Source organism: Pezoporus occidentalis, unplaced genomic scaffold (genome assembly GCF_034315485.1).
Source record: "Pezoporus occidentalis ecotype Australia unplaced genomic scaffold, CSIRO_AGI_Poc_V1 ctg58, whole genome shotgun sequence".
Lineage (NCBI taxonomy): Eukaryota > Metazoa > Chordata > Aves > Psittaciformes > Psittacidae > Pezoporus > Pezoporus occidentalis.
The window spans coordinates 86,957-103,401 of record NW_026915921.1 but is presented as its reverse complement, the minus strand read 5'-3'; the positions used below and the strand labels follow the sequence as shown (position 1 = coordinate 103,401).

General features: G+C 43.0%; 1 protein-coding gene across 1 annotated transcript; it reads left to right on the top strand.

Annotated features, from left to right (window-relative positions):
- Positions 1 to 202: 202 nt before the first annotated feature.
- LOC134174063 (histone RNA hairpin-binding protein-like) lies at positions 203 to 8,689 on the top strand. Its single transcript, XM_062638627.1, has 8 exons — positions 203 to 452; positions 771 to 902; positions 3,479 to 3,583; positions 4,105 to 4,164; positions 4,705 to 4,836; positions 5,415 to 5,564; positions 6,577 to 6,658; positions 7,730 to 8,689. The coding sequence occupies exons 1-8, from the start codon at positions 253 to 255 to the stop codon at positions 7,844 to 7,846; spliced, it is 978 nt and encodes a 325-aa protein (XP_062494611.1). The 5' UTR covers positions 203 to 252; the 3' UTR covers positions 7,847 to 8,689.
- The last annotated feature ends 7,756 nt before the right edge of the window (positions 8,690 to 16,445 follow it).

Here is a 16,445-nt window from a genome sequence, read left to right as displayed (position 1 = left end):
CTTGATTCTCCCGCCAACACGCCCTGTGAAGGGGCGGGGCCGGGGGGGGGAGCGGGCTAAACCATTGCACCCCCGGGGGGGGGGTATGGTATGGTAGGTGTCTTTGGGGCTGCCTGTGAGGGAGCGCCGCTGCTCACAGCGTGTTCGCTTCATGGCCGGCAGCGGCTCTGCTCGGCGGGGTTAGGAGGGGGGAGGATTCCAGCTGGAGGCTGCGCTTTCCCCTTCTTCACACCCCCCCCCATACCTGTCCTCATGGTGAGTCCGGCGCAAGCTCCTCTGCGGGAGGCGCGGCGAGGGGCGTCAGTCAGCGCCGGCGGGAGATGCGAAGGGGCTGAGCGGGAAGGGGAGCCGCCGAACCGCACCGCTGCCGCGCAGCCCGCTGCCGCCATCCCGGACACACCGCGCGCCATGTCCTTCCGCCAGAGGAGCCCGCACGGCAGCAGCACGAGCAGGTAGGACCGCGGTGCCCCGGGAGCGGCGGTACCGGTGGTGCCTCAGGCGGTGGGGACGGGGGAGCCGAGGCCTGCGCGGGCGTTGCGCGGTGTCCGCCATGTTGTGCCCCTTGGGGAGGTGCGGGCCCGCCTGAGGGGAGCGGGGTGAGGTTCCCTTGTCTGTAACGGAGGGTGGCGTTAACAGCGAGGGCTCCTTCCCTGGGGGACCGCTGCGGGCCGCAGCCGCTGGTGTTCGTGGCAGGTAACGTGCGCTGTCTGCCCGCGGCGATGCTTCGAAAGCGACCTGGTGTGCTCACCCCTTGGCTTGTCCGCCTCCAGCCCGCAGCCCCCGCCTCGCTGGTCCCAGGGAAGGAAACGTGGCGCCGATGGGAAGCGGAGAAAGCAGCACGAGCCCGAACCATCCGTCTTCGATGAAAGCAAGTGCGCGGGCTCTGACGGCAGGCTGGACAGGTAGGGCATAGGAGCCACCCTGCGCGCCTTTGTGCATCGAGGGCTGCTGAGCTGACCGTTGTACTGGGGTTTGCAGGCCCTGCCTCTCTATAAATCACTTGCCGACCGTAAATAGCTGGTCTGCAAGGAGGGAAAGCAATCCAGTGCAGTGTTCTTATCTTGGAGCTGCTTAAACATTTTTCATTCTTGGGTCCTGAGTTACATTCCATATTATTTTCTGACCTATTTCATGCTTGCTTATAGCCATTTATGAAGCAGTAACTGCAAGAGCCCGTTATGTGTGTTTGTGGATATAGACTGTGCATACTGCTGTGGCAAAATCAAAGGAGATGGCAAATTAAAGATTCAAGTATTAAAGTCATCTTTTCATGTTTCTGACTAGGGCACAGACTGCCTTGGGTAGTTGTGTTTAAAGTGTCTGAAGCCTGTGTGTGGTGTGCTCTGCCTCCACAGTCATTCACTCTGCTCATAGTGCTGCTCCCTGCTTCTTTGTTTTCCAGCACAGATAAGCTTCAGTTTAGGGAAAGGATCCTACTTCATATCACTGTCTGCATCTGAGCTATTCCTGCCACAGTCCCCTTAGTCCCTTTTATCAGTGGTTTGGAGCTGAGGCTGCCATCCAGTTGATTGCATCTAGATTTCTAGTCTCAAATAAGATGTTGAACTACAACTACCAATTTTTCTGTGCTGATAATAAGCAGGGAAGACATTGGCCAATAGTTCAAATGATGATATCCAGCATAAATGGAATCAATTTCAGGAAGTGTGTTTGAATAGAAATACAAGGAAGAAACTTTACAGGCTACTTCATCGGATTCAACCTAAATAAGCAATGCTTCTGAGTGTCTCCCAGTATTGAACTGACCAGGTGTACTCCCTGGTTTAGTTTGGATTCACCTCTGATTGAAGTTGTTCTCTTCCTGTGCTGAAGCTCCTCATTGCTTATGGCAATTCAACATTGCCAAAATAAGGTTTTTAAAATGGAAAGAGGGTCAGGTTTGGAGGCTGGATCATACAACAGACTGCTGGTGCTTATAGCCTTGCTTTTCTGCCAGCTTGGCAGGGTTTGAGAACCTTTTGCAGTCCCAGCACAGCACCAGAGCTTCTCACCAAGTGTTAAATGGCACATGGGGATGAGAATCTTGAGAAAGACAGCTGACGTCAGTATGTCTGGCACCAGAGCAAATTTAGTCAAGAGAAAAAGCTGTAGACCCTCTCATGTGCTCCCTAGTTCTGTGCATGCACAGCACAGGTACAGAATCATAGAATAGTTAGTGTTGGAAAGGACCTTAATATCATCCAGTTCCAACACCCCTGCCATGGGCAGGGACCACCCTCACAGTAAAGAACTTCTTCCTTATATCCAATGTAAACTTCCCTTGTTTAAGTTTTAACCCATTACCCCTTGTCCTATCACTACAGTCCCTAGTGAAGAGTCAAACAAGTATAGAAAGGGGTGATACTGTGTTGAGGAAAAAGCTGAGGTGGTGGGACTGACCCATCACTTCTGGGTTATCCCATCGCCATGGGAGAGCAATAATTGAATGTGGCCTGCATTTTCTGCAGTTGGACATCAATATCAGGAAATGCTAAACATCCTTGGAGGCTGACCAGATGCTTGCAGAGGGACCTGGAACAGATTGCCCAAAGAAGCGGTAAATGCTCCAGCCCTGGCAGTGTTCAAGGCCAGGTTGGACAGGGCTTGGAGCAACCTGCTGTAGTAGAAGGTGTCCCTGCCTATGGCAGGGCATTGAAGCTGGATGATCTTAAGGTTCTTTCCAACCCTAACCATTCTCTGATTTGCTCTGGACTTCTTTTTTTTTCTGAGTTGGTAATTGGGTTTTATCTAAAAAGAACTCTTAGTTTGAATTTAACAGAAACTTGTAAGTAGTGTAAGCTGATTTCTGAGCTGGAAGCAGGGCATTGGAACTAGTTTTAGCACAGATTAATCTAATTCCCTGACTTCAAGGGACATCTTTGCACAGAATCCTGGTAAGCCTGCAAAGCCTTTCCAGATCTACTGGTTTGGGGTTGGTATTTTAGGAGAAGTGGTTATCAAAAGGACAGAAACTGGAAAACACATGAAATAATCTGGATTTGGGCAATTACTGATGGCTGGGAAGGGATATAAACTTATTCCACTGCAACCGCCTGAATCTGCTTGTCATGCTAATGGGCTACAATGAAGCTGTTAAAAACCAGTTTGCAAAGTTATAGCAAATCTCGGTTTACTAGCTAAAAATTGCCCTTTTTTGTGCCTTTGAGTTCTCTATTATATATAGTACTAGTACTCTAGTACTTTCAAGTGGAGAAACTCCTGGTGCTATCATGTAGTTTTAATTAGTTGTACAATTTAATTGTATGCTAACTTTTGTCTCCTATAAAACTGCTTAATTTGAAGTGATGATGTTTTAACAGAACAATACAAGATTTTCACAGCCACTGTGAGTCCTGTAAATGAATACTTTAAACAATGATCAAGCTGTGAATGAGGGAGATGCTAGGTTGGGAAATACAATACAATAAAATAGAATTTTAATGTAGAAGCTTTCTCCTTTTTTTCCTCCTCTTTCTAGTTTTACAACACCAGAAGGCCCTGGACCCCTTTCCCGGTGCTCAGATTGGGGAACTGCAGTGGAAGAAGATGAAATGAGGACCAATGTTAATAAAGAAATTGCAAGGTACCTATGGATGCTTAAGGTGAAGTGAGGAAAGGGAGGGGAATGACAGTTGTCATGTAGAATCTGTGTTGACTTTGATTTTTAACTTGTCTATTGTAATAAAATCAGACCAACCTCAGCTTCTCATCTGCTGCTTTGAGGTCAGTTTTGGTTTAAGTCCTGCAGGAATTACAGAGCAGCTGTCTGTAGGTTTGGTGTGTATCACTTAAATATCTCCCCTGTCCTGAATCTCTTAGATTGGACTACTTTGAATGTCCATTCTGTAATTACTGGAGGGGGTTTAAGTCAATGCTGTAAAACAATATTTAGTGAAAAGACTTAGAAAAAAGAAGTCTGCAGAATTCTTTTTTTAGGAAAAACTGAAACATCCATTCCACAGTAGAAAGATGTTTACAGTGTCTGGGTTGACTTCAAAACTGCCGCTTAGCTGAGAAGTAAAATCACCTGTGAGCTGTGACAGTGGAGCTTTACATGTTCACTTTGTGTATGTATGTTCTTAATACTGCTTTGAACTCTTACAGATACAGAAGAAAACTCCTGATAAATGAATTTGCAAGAGAAAGGAAGTCCTCCTCAGGAAGGTAGGTTAAATCTGTAGCATAGCTGAGGGGAATCCTGACAATAGGCCTGAACTTTCATGTGTAACATGTTGCTTCTTAAAATGCTGAGTTTGAAATGGACTCTTCATCAGGGACTGTAGCAATAGGACAAGGAGTAATGGGTTTAAACTTAAACAGGGGAAGTTCAGGTTAGATATAAGGAGGAAGCTCTTCCCTGTGAGGGTGGTGAGGCGCTGGCACAGGGTGCCCAAAGCAGTGGTAACTGCTCCATCCCTGGCAGTGTTCAAGGCCAGGTTGGACAGAGCCTTGGGTGACATGGTCTGGTGTGAGGTGTCCCTGCCCATGGCAGGGAGGTTGGAACTGAATGATCTTCAGGTCCTTTCCAACCCAAACCATTCTGTGAAATGATTCTGTCTTCAGGCTGCTGTAACATCATAGTTCAGTAACATCTCAAGTACTCTTCTGAGAAGCTTTAATGTGTTTCTGTATAATCTACACGTGGGTTGGTTTGAGTGTTGCTTGTTTTCTACTAGTCCCAAATCAACAATGTTTTTTCTTTAGTTCTGATTCAAAGGAGTCCACTGTGACAGTAGAACTTGAAACAGATGAAGTGGTTTTGATGAGAAGACAAAAACAGATAAACTACGGAAAAAACACAATTGCATATGATAGATACATTAAAGAAGTTCCTAGGTAAGCTGCTGGAGTTGCTGGAATACTAGCCATTCAATTGTAAGTCATACCTGTTCTTTGTAAGCACATTAATGTACTGAATTTGGTATCTGAGACACATCGAAATAGAAGGCATCTACAAATTAACTCTTCTACTAACCATGAAGTCGCACTAATAATCAGATGAGATGCGGATATTTTTACTGCTCAGTACATGAGGAATGTCCCCTCAAACTTTCTTGTGCTGCAGAAATGGAAGTGAAAGTTCTTTTGTTGTGCTCGTCAACTAGAGGAAACGAAACTGCTTTTTGCAATCAGTTATCTTGTTAGTAAGCTAAAAGACAAACTGGACTATGGTTGCTCTTAGTTTCAGAATGAGGTTTTCAGGCCTATGACTTTTCTGTTTGACTTCAAGAAAGTTTGTATGGAGCTGACAATTTCAGTGCTGAAATTGCCTAATCTTTTCTCATTGATCATGCTGGAATTTGCTGCATTGTCATGAGTTTGTGGAGCAGGCTTCAGCCTTAATGCTTAAAGCTACATGTTATGTAGGTGTGTGCAGAGAACACTAATGACTTTCTCATGTCTAACCTGAATAGATGCCATCGTATACCAGGAGTCCATCCCAGAACTCCAAATAAGTTTAAGAAGTACAGCCGCAGGTCATGGGACCAGCAAATTAAGCTATGGAAAGTTGCGCTGCATTCCTGGGATCCACCTACTGAAGAGGGATGCGACTTGCAAGACATGTATGCACACAATATTCAAGATACCTTTATAGAAATTAATAGATAAAATCTCATGGTAAAAAAAAAAAAGGAAAGCAGAAACACAGTTTCACCCAGCATAGCCCTTTTTGAGACAAACCAGTGATTGCTGAAAGCTTTCATTGGTTACTTGTCCCCATTTAGTGCTATTCGGTTCCTTCCCAGACAAAATATCTTCTGGACCTACCTGGTGGGACTAGACTTACCTAGCGTCCTTGCAAGGGTTCATATATACCCGTCACTTCTTTCCTGTATGCCCACTGGGTGAAATTTGAGCTCGTTCTGCGGTGCTGTATAAAAGGAAATGCTGCACCATCAGGGCAGGCTGACTCTTTCAGAGCAGTCAGCAGATTAATCTGTGGTAGAAGCAGTGCTGGCTAGCTCTTACGAACTGACAGATCTCATGAATATTGAGCTTGGACCAGTGCAGTGTATGAGAACCTGCCTCCAAGCCTTCTCACTTGCTAGTTCAAGAACAGTGGTCTAAATTCTGTTTCTTGAACAGAGAGGAGGAAAGAAGTACTAGTAAAATCATCTTAAGGTACCACTAAACTAAAAGCATGGCCACAAAGTGTTTGCAGTCCAAGCTTCTGCAGTATTCTAGTCTAGAAGATGTACAATGATACACCTAGTTACTCTTCTCTATAGAAAGCAATAAAGCTGATCAGGTAACATCCAAAATACAACTATGGGACATAACAAAGGGGACACAGATGTAACTAATTCCTCAGGCAGTGTTTTTATGGTAATAAACTACTGTTTTTCCATAGCACTGATGCTGATCTCAAGACAGTCACTTGGGCTGCATTGAGTTGACCTGTTATTCTGTTTGGCCTCTGCAGTTTGCCACCACTGTCCCTGTAATCTCTGTAGGGGTCTCTGCTCTTGTTTGGCCATGATTCCATCCTTTTTAGAACTGCACCTACCAAGTGCAACTTCCTATTGGAAAAAAATGAATTTGTTTTAAGCTGTATTCATTTTAATTATTTTACAGTCGTCCTGTTGACCTTGGTGAGATGGAGACAGAATCTGTTGGAAGCACTTCTGAATCTCAAACGAGCTGTCAAGATAATGATGTAAGCATAGCTGTCATTTGCATAAATATTTGGTCTGGTACTTAGAATTCTGTCTTGGAGTAGCCTGAATACATGAGAAATTCCATAATACGCTGTGTTTAGGGACTTTCTATAAAGCTGAGAGATCAGACCCTAAAGAAGCCTTCTGGTACCTAACGGGCCCTACAAGAAAGTTGAAAAGGGACTTCTGATGAGGGCATGTAGTGAACAGGACAAGGAAGAATGGCTCTAAACTGAAAGAGGGTAGATTTAGATTAGATACAAGGAAGAAATTCGTCCTTGTGAGGGTGGTGAGGCACTGGCACAGGGTGCCCCGAGGAGCTGTGGCTGCCCCCATCCCTGGCAGTGTTCAAGGCCAGGTTGGACACAGGGGCTTGGAGCGACCTGCTGTAGTGGACGGTGTCCTTGCCCACGGCAGGGGATTGGAGCTGGATGAGTTTTAAGGTCCCTTCCAACCCAGAACAGTCTGTGATTCTGTGATCTGATTCAGACATTTTCCGAGCCGTAGCCACTGTGTCTGTAGTCTGAGTTCAGAGAGTTAGAGCTGAAGTGACCATCTCAAATGACAAATCTCTCATTTTTCATAGAGTGCAAAAGCAACGTTTATCTGTTCAAAGCATGTCAGTTATGAATGTAACGTACAGTGGAAATACTACTTTAGGTTGCAATGTCTGATGTTCAAGTAGAATGTCATTTTCTTGGCACATTCAGGCTTTTTGAAGTAGGTTCCTTTTATAACAAAGCATTTAGTACAGCTGAGCAGTAACCTTCAGTAAAGATCTAGTAATGTTTTTCTTATTGGACTTGTTTCTTTGAATCTGTATAATGTTTTAATGTATGCGTATTAGAGCCTTAAAACATGCAAGGAATCTTAGAATGTGGTCGAATGGGCAGAAGCCTTCATTTAAATCTCCTTAATCTTAAGACTAGCCTTGGGGTTTTGTATGGCCTTTAAAGTGTTTGTTAGCCTGTTATGGGGTGGTCTAAATGAATTACAGAAGTGAAACAAACTGCTGCATAACTAAACTGGTATTTAACTGCTAATTATTATTAACTGACTTTGTATTCCAGGATACCTGTTCTGGCACTCCCACCAAAATTAGACACATTGACTATCAAGCCGAAGGTGAATTTGACTTGGAAGTGTGTTTGAGTGAACCACTTAAAGATTTCGATACTGTGAGTTAAACAGTCCCATGCAAAAAGTGTTTTAGAGGAAGTTTCTTAGACGTTTGAGGGGTTTGCGTGGTTCAGAAGCTGTTGATAATAAGAAAGCTTAAGCAAAGATGAAGATGGTTCTCTGAAGTTGTGGTTGGTTGACATGTTCTCTGGGCCAAGCTTATGTAAAACTACAGTTATCTGTGTGGGGTTTTTAATGTCCTATTTATGTATATCAGATTTGTTTTTTATCAAACCTGTCAGTAGAAAACTAGCCAAAGGCAGTGCTTCCCTCAAGTAATTCTAAATAGTTCAGCAAGATCTTACTGATTCCCCTGAGTTGTGTCCATTACCTGATCAAGAGCAAAGTAGGGAGGTATTTTTGAGCATCTGTATGCTGCCTTCCTTTCCATCTAACTCTTCTACAACGATCTGACTTGAAGTAATACAAGCGGTACTTGAACCATACTGCAGATTAGTACCCCTGAACTCATCTCCTGCAGTTATGTGCTGGAAGATTGTGTGCCTTGCCTTTAACAACAACAGAAAAGATCCCTTATTTGCAAAAATGCTTCAAAAACAATTGAAAACTAAATACTCTCAAGAAATTGGAGGTCAAGGTGCTAAAGCTGGGGCAATAATGCTTTAAGAAACAGTAGCCTGAATTTGGAACTTGTAAATAGTCAGGAGTCATTTATTAATACAGGCAAGGCAACAGTGCCTGGGGGAAGTGCTCGATTCTCTTAATTTTTGGATTTTAAATGTAAACCTGTTGTAAATGATCACACTGTACAGATTTTCTGCTGAAAGCAGTGAATGTTTCTATCACTTTTTGTATGGGATGTTGCTGGAAAATAAATGGAACTGAATTTACTCATGACTCTTCATTTCCTACTAGTGGATAACAAAATGCAGGAAAATGCTGGAAGTCACGGATCTGGGACTGATTCAAGGCTCGGATGTGTGTGTGTGAGCACTTCAGTCCTGTTCACTATACAGGACCTTTTGTTAAAGTCACCTCACATGGTTTTATCTCTTAAATGGAATTTATGGTGTTAGAACACTTGTCAGGCTCAGTGAAGACACACACTTTTCAACTCGAGTATCCTAGCTGAAAGCAATACTATTAGCTATCTGTTAGGCACTCAAAATCTGATACCTTGATCTGATGGGGAAACTTCCAAGAGGAAGCAGTGGCACTGGGAGAAGGTTGAAGCTACCCCCTGGTGTTGAGGGGACAGCCTTCCTAGCATCTATTTCCAGAGAAGGCAGCAAAGTGATAGCTTGTCTTGCTTACTACCTGGAGTAGGCCCTCTTCCTCGCTTTCTTCATGGCACACTTTCTGGCCAGTGACCTTGGTCATTCCCAAATACCACAGCAACTTCCAGATGTCTTGGTTTTTAACCAAGATGACAGGCATGACAGACAGTTGTATACAAAACTACCTGGGAATTCTATTTCAAATTATGACTACTTGCTGTTAGTATTTAACAGAGAATGCATTCGAGTATGCCACTCAAAGCTGAACAAGCTCTGTTTGCGCTGCTTGAGTGTTAGTTATTGATAGTACTAAACTACTTTAATACAAGTGATTTTTGAGGATATGGGTGTTACTTCTGAATGTTTTAAAAATTAGTAATGAGTAACCAAAGAACCAAACCATTCATGCAGCTGAACACTGGTCTAGGATAAAGTATTAATGTTAAATGATGTGCTTCTACCCAGTGTGAAATGAGAAATGCAAGATTTATGTAGAAAACTACATATTGCATACCTGGAACCAGTATTTTGTGTCAACTTGATTCTGCCTTCATAACTTTAAGGTGCAGGTTAGTAGCTGACACTTACAGGTGTCACAGGCTGAAGGTTATCAGGAGACACCAGGTGCTTGTGCTGCTTATACACTTGCTGCAGTGAGTAGGAATACTTAAGCTGTCCAGTTTGTGGTGTTACACTGGAATAGTGGTGCAGTGAATTAGGTGACCACTGGACTGGTTTCTGTTCATGCTCTTCTTAACCTCAGGCTGTACCTAAAGTCTGCACAAATTAAATAGCAGAACTTCTCAAGGGTGCACTCAGGCTGTTCAGGTTAACTTAAATGCACTTAAGTCCTCAGTTACTAACAGATATATGTAACCTGCTCTCCTGAGTGACACAGGCCATAAAATACCACCTAAAGTGACTGATTTACTCTGGGATTTTTTTTAATCCTTTATGTGGAAAACTAGAATAAGGCAGTACTGGAGTCCCTGTGCTAGAACAAAAACCATTAGATTACATTTCTAAGGGGGGACAGGAGTTGGTGGTGTGTTGAACTGAACCTGAGTTTCAGAAGCCAACCCTGTTCTTGGCTGCATCAAAATGAGTGTGACCAGCAAAAGAAGCTCTGGGGCCCTCAGCACGGGAAAACACGGACCTGTTGCAGCAAGTCCAGAGGAGGCCGCTCAGCTCCATCTCTGTTCCACCTTTTCATCTTTTGGAGCTATGTTGTGTCATTTTGGCTTCACAGTGTAACCTGCTATGTTACTGTGCCTTTTTTAACGCTAATTTATCTAATTTACTCCTCATTTTCTTTCCCTCTACTGTGCTCCAGCTAGCTTACAGGTATCTTAATGCTGCTGGCTTCACTTAGGAGCAAACCCTAGGTGCTGTTAAGCTCTTGAGGTCTGTGCTGTTCAGCGAGGAAGCTTACCCAGGAACTATCTGTATGTTGGTAAAACACTTCAGCCCAGAAATGCAGCTGGAGCAGCGTTCAGTAGCTGTTCGTGAAAGAGGCTCAGATATTTGGGTTTATCCTGAAGCAGTTGGGCATCCATGTCTTTAATCCTACAAATGATTCCCCTTTGCTTCAGCTACTTGTAGAACTTAGTTTTTATGGATTGCATTTAAAAGGAGCACTCATTTTGTCTGAGTTTGGATGCTTTTTCAGACGTGCTGAACACTGAATGGAGAAACAGCTTTCTTTCGCAATAGAATAAAGCCCTCTTGTGGTTAAACGTGGGATGACATTTATTTAGGTTAACGTGTGGTGATAGATTACTGCTCTTATGGAAAAACAACACCCATATGTTCAGTTGTGCGTAGTTGTATACAATGGCATTTGCTTCACGTGGAGAACTGGCAAGTGCCGCTGTCAAACATTAAACTTATTAAGTTAAATTCCATTAAAAATAAGAGTGAGCAGGTTGTTATGTGGGCAGCAGAGCCCTGTCAACATGGCTTTTTATAGATCTGTGCCTTCTGGTTTATGTTTCTCTTACTCTCTTCATGCCAAGTCTTGTCCTATTTCAGCATCCTTCATGCCATGCCTGGCCGACTAACAGCAGTCTTAGCCGTGGCTAATTTAAAGCTCCATCTGTTTTGACTGGGTAGCTGGTGTATGTGTGTTGATCGGATGGCAAGCAGGATGTTCAGGAGCTAAGGAGCCCCAGCTTGTCCTTCACTTAGGTATTACTAGTTCTTCCTTCATTACTTGGCTGTTGTCACATAAAGCTTTAAGGAACATACCTGCCTTTTTGTTAAATACCTGGGAAGCTTGTTCAAAAATCAGGGGCAGGACAGATGTTTTGAAGATTTGATAGTATGACTTAAGCCTCTTTAAGGAATCCAAACTGAAACCATCTTTACTCCATTAATCCATTTGAAAGTCAAAAACACCACTCAAACAACACTTTGTTCATGTGTGTATTTACTACAGTTCTTTTTGGGCTTTGTTGTGCTCCCAATGCAGATAACCCCCCCGGTACAGAGGCAAAGTGTCCCTACAGCAGCTCTGCGTGCTGCTCTATGGATATCTGGAGAAGTCTGCTGGGGGACCAGGCCTTTCTTTATCAACACTGGATGTCTAAAAGAGCTCTTTTGACAGGATTTTGAACTTAAGTTCTTACTCTTCTGTGTTTTCTTCTATGTGGTTTTCAAAATGGGAGAAGATTGGTTACTAACTGTTATAGAATGACTTTTGGAGTACTGCCTTACACACAGGGATAATTTTGGCAAAACGTTATATAAACAGTTAAGAGATTGAAGTCACTTAGGGAAGAGGCAAAAATCCATCTTACTTTCAAAGAAAACTGTGCTGTGGATGTAGTGTATACACTGAAATTGGGTAAGAGAGAAAGTACTGCTGAGCAGAATGTATTCTATACAAGTAGTAGTTAATTTTGTGGCATCTGGGTAGTACTGAAGCACAAACCATGCAAGGAATGAAGATCTAACATCTGTCACTTCTGGCCCCGCTGTATTTCTGGATTACCAGTGCTGTTCATTCTTTGAGCTTACCACTTACCTCTCTTGGATTGTGTCTAAGCATGAGAACAAACTTATTTCTCCTCAAAGTGCTGATTCACGCACTTGATAATAACTTGGTTTTAAGAGGAAAGCTGGAGCTTCATGGGTTACGCTGGGATACGCTGTCTGGGCGCTGTCTATTCAAGTTTCTGTTGAGAAAGCTCCTGGGAGGTGCTGGAATGGCTCTAACTATTACCAAAGCAAACGTTCCCTTTTGTGTCCCTTTAGAAAGGGGCTATTCCATTCCTTGTGAAAAACGCTTTGTTTTCAGAAATATGAGCGCAATATAAGGGATGAAGATCTGCGCCTGCTCTTCCCATCAGCTTTCATGTGCTAGAATCAAAGTAACTGCAGCACTGCAGAGGGCAGTAAAAGTGCATGTTTAATTACATGCACACAAAAGACATCTCTGAGTTGCCTTACATTTGTTGTAAAGGCCAGGAATCTAATTATACTTACTGATTCTGACCTCAGGAGCAACCCATAGTTCCAATAAACCCCCTTCAAGTCTGTCATCTTTCACTGTTCTTTCCATTTCCAGTTTCACTTGATCTTAAGCCCATTATTACAGGGAATGGAAGATAATAGTGACTTCACAGCAGACAGAGGAAAAATGGACTTTGTAAGGGGGGGAAAAGTCCTCCTGACAGACAGTACTATCCTGCTTGCATTTAAAATCCTTAGTGCTATACGGTGGCAGTATCTGAAAATACTCATTTAAATTGCTTGATGGAGACACTTTCATTTTACTTTTGCAAAGAATAGGGAAAATTGATTCAATGTTTTTTCCTGAAACTTTGAAATTTCCCAGGGAAAATTAATTTGGGGATTTTATCCATATCTAGCTCGTTTCAGAATATTCCTGGTCATTGGATTAATGTTCTTTGATAGTAGTTAGAATGTGTTTGTCTCTTACAGCTACTAAATCATCAGTGCTTTAAGAGCATCGCTGACTGGATTGAAGTGACACACTCCAGTTGGAGTGTTGGATGTGAAATCGAAGCAGGGAATTAGCAGCAACTGGAAAGAGTGTGTTGGTAAGGTTATGGCATATGGTGCACACAGGGAAAAATGCTAGAATAAGGAACTGAGAGTTGGTGTGATCTAGAGGCTGCTTCCAGCCTGAGTAGCTGAACATCATAACCAAGGACATGGCAAATATAGAATGAATAGATGTATAAGGAATAAAATGACATTCCAATGGTCCCCTGCACTTGAGCACTTATCCAGAATGAACAAAGAAGAAAGTTTAAGGCAGCCAGGCTTATCTCAAAGCAGACTCATGCCTCAGTTTGCTGCTATAATGTTTGGAACACAATGTACTCCAAAGATAAGACTAATAAGGAAATACACAGTACTTACTACCAAAGAAGGGTCTGAAGATGCTCAAAAGCATTTGACACAAAGTCGAGAAAACTGTCAATTTACCAGAATAATCCATTGCAATTTTCTTAACATTTGACCATAAAACTCCTTCCCCTCATTCCTACTGACAAACTAAATTGGCAGGAGGAATCTTTATGCTAGACCAAGTATAGCATGAAGGGTAAAACACAGAGGTGAGGCTTTCCCTCATTCTTAATCTGGTTTCAATGGCATTCTGACCATTGTTTAGAATATGTGTAAAGCAGCATCTTGACTTGGGCACTTTTGTGTCCCAATAGTAAATAGAAAAACATTAATTATTGGGATGAAAATACTTTTACATATATAGTATTTTAAAAGAGCTATTGAAATGTTGACATAAGTGCTTCCAGTATTACATTATTTCTCTGAATAATAATCATTCCATAGATAAGGGGAGACTTAATGCAGTTTTATTACTGGGAACTAAATAAAGGGTGGCTGGATGGAGTTGAAGCTTTTGCAAATCATTATCTGGGCTGGCTGAAGCTGCTCTATTCCAGCAGGCAGTGAGCTCTTCAGTGTCCAGAACTGGGCAGGGACAAGGTTCTTGTGATGGGAACAATTTCTATGTACCAAATCTTTTGTTTTAATGCAGAAAGTGAAGATGTTGCTCTGGGAAACTCGGATTCATCCCCATGCTAAGGGCAGTTAGACCAAGAGCTCACATCCATTCAGGCTCATAACTTCTTGAGGTGGGGACCAGGCTCTCCTTGTGCTCAGAAAACATTCCCAAATGTAAAACTATCCTGAATTCTACGTTTTTAAACAGTAAATAAACTCATTTTGGATGATGCTAAGATATTCCCTCCAAAAACGACTCCTAGGTAAATGGAACATGAATTTTCAAGCTGTAATTCTTAGAGATTAAGTGGATTTGGGTAGCATGGAGTAAATACACTTTGTCTTTCACCACCAACCCGTTTTCACTAGAACCAAAAGCAGAATTTAGGCCCTTTGCTGGAATCCAGCACAAGAATTCTATTTTATCCCATTATTTTAGAAGGTTATGAAAACTCAGTGTATGTGTCTAAGAGCACAGAGACCTGAAAATGTGACTTCTTGCATTGAACTTCTTGCATCGAAGATGCAGTTTTTCTTGCTTTCACAGCCTCTCTTGGTTTGGTTTTGATGCATTCATAAAGAAAAAGTGATAAACTTGGTAAAGATGTGTTTTACAAATTAAAATGAGTATTGATGGGGGAAAAAAACACATTCTTGCTGGTTGAATAAGTGCATCTGACTATGAACGACAATGTAGACCCCCTGCCTGAACTTTGGTGTAAATCAATATATTAAAGCTGAGAACGGTGCTTGGCTTTCAGGGTCCTGTTGCTGTGAGCTCTATTTTTCAGAAGGATGCAGATGGAAAAGGGAGGATGCCTTTAAGAGCCTGATAGGTTAAGTTGGGAAATTCATATCTCTCACACCAGGCAAAAAAACCCCATGCTAGCAACTGCTGGGAAAATGACAACTGCAGTGTCTGATCGCTTGTCAAATCAATGAGGCTTTTCTCTCCTTTTGGTGAGAATTTATTTGCAGGGGTTGGTGAGCTGAGAAAATAAGATTCCTGACCTAATGGTCACCCCCATTGGTATCTCATTGTGGAAAATACTCTCTGCTGCAGTCCATTCAAGTGATTGGCAATGACAGCTTGGATGGATATTGTCACTTGACAGGGCTTTGCACTCTCTCTGTGTCTTAAAAATGATGCGAAAGATCCCTTCCCCAGTGTGCGGTGCCACAAGTTGGGTTCATGAATGGATGGATGAATGCATGCTTCTCTCCTGTCATCTCCAACAACAACAAAAAAATATCCCAATCCTATCCCTGAAATGATATGCTAAGTAAATTCACACACATGCATTTAGCACCCGAATGGGGCCTGAAGGCAAGCTGAGCAAGTGCTTCCAAACACTGCGCTTGTATTATATTTTTTTAGTAGTCATTAGGAATTTCATGGAAAAATGTAAAACTGCCCATTTGCTATGGAAAATCTCCATGGAAAATGTGAAATTCCAGTGTTTCCAGCAAGATTTTGCTGTGACAGCTCATGCATGGAGAATAGCCTGAAAGACATGCATGCAATTAAGGGATGCCTATAGTCGAGCTGGGGAGAACAACGCAGGCAGTGGGGGATGTGGCCTTTGCTGAGGCCAGCTGGTGTCTGCTCCTGGACCCTCCGAGAGCAGCAGACCACTGAGAGGAGCGGGGTGAAAGGGGAGGAAAGAGAAAGCACAGAGGCTTCAGAGAAAATGAACTGAGTCTGTTGGAGAAAACCCTGAAGCTCCTCGGTAACACTTCCCTCCCTGAGCCTCCCCCTTTCGAGATGCTCTTAGAGGCAGCTCCGAGTGTGGTACAAGTTCCTTGTCACAAACCCGATGGCCAAGTGGGGAGCTTAGCTAGGGATCGGGTGCTAGGCCAGGAAGAGGAGGATGAATGGTTTGGGAGAGATGGCATTTAAATTTCACTCTAATCGCACCAGGCATTGTCACACCACTGCTTGTTAGAAACGCCAGCAGTTGAGGAGGCACTTTTGTGCTCTCATTGCTTCTTTGCTATGGTTCTGAATGGTTTAGCCCTATCAGGAAAGGCTCGACTATAGTATTCATTCTACAAGAGTGATTTCTGCACACCAGCTTGAGAAACCTTCATGTATGTTATTAAATACAGAGGGTAAAACTGAAAAGAGAGCTACAAAACCTCCCCTGCCTCCCCTCCACATCCATTGCAGTTAACCAGTGTAGCGCTGCAGGTAGCTGATCCCTTACCTGGCCTGTGGTAATTCATCTGAGAAACTGCAGCTGCTGACAACAGCCTGATGCTGTAACAGGTCTACATTTGTCACCTTAGCTACTGAGTTAACCAGCATTAGAAGGAAAGGGTTGAATAGGTTGCGAGTTAGGGCTTGCAGGGTTGCAGAAGTGAACACTGAAGC

Excerpts from the sequence above, each read along its gene's own strand:
- LOC134174063 (XM_062638627.1), top strand. The coding sequence starts at position 253 with ATGGTGAGTCCGGCGCAAGCTCCTCTGCGGGAGGCGCGGCGAGGGGCG. Across the intron at positions 453-770 it reads CACGGCAGCAGCACGAGCAG|CCCGCAGCCCCCGCCTCGCT; the intron begins GTAGGACCGCGG and ends GTCCGCCTCCAG. Across the intron at positions 903-3,478 it reads TCTGACGGCAGGCTGGACAG|TTTTACAACACCAGAAGGCC; the intron begins GTAGGGCATAGG and ends TCCTCTTTCTAG.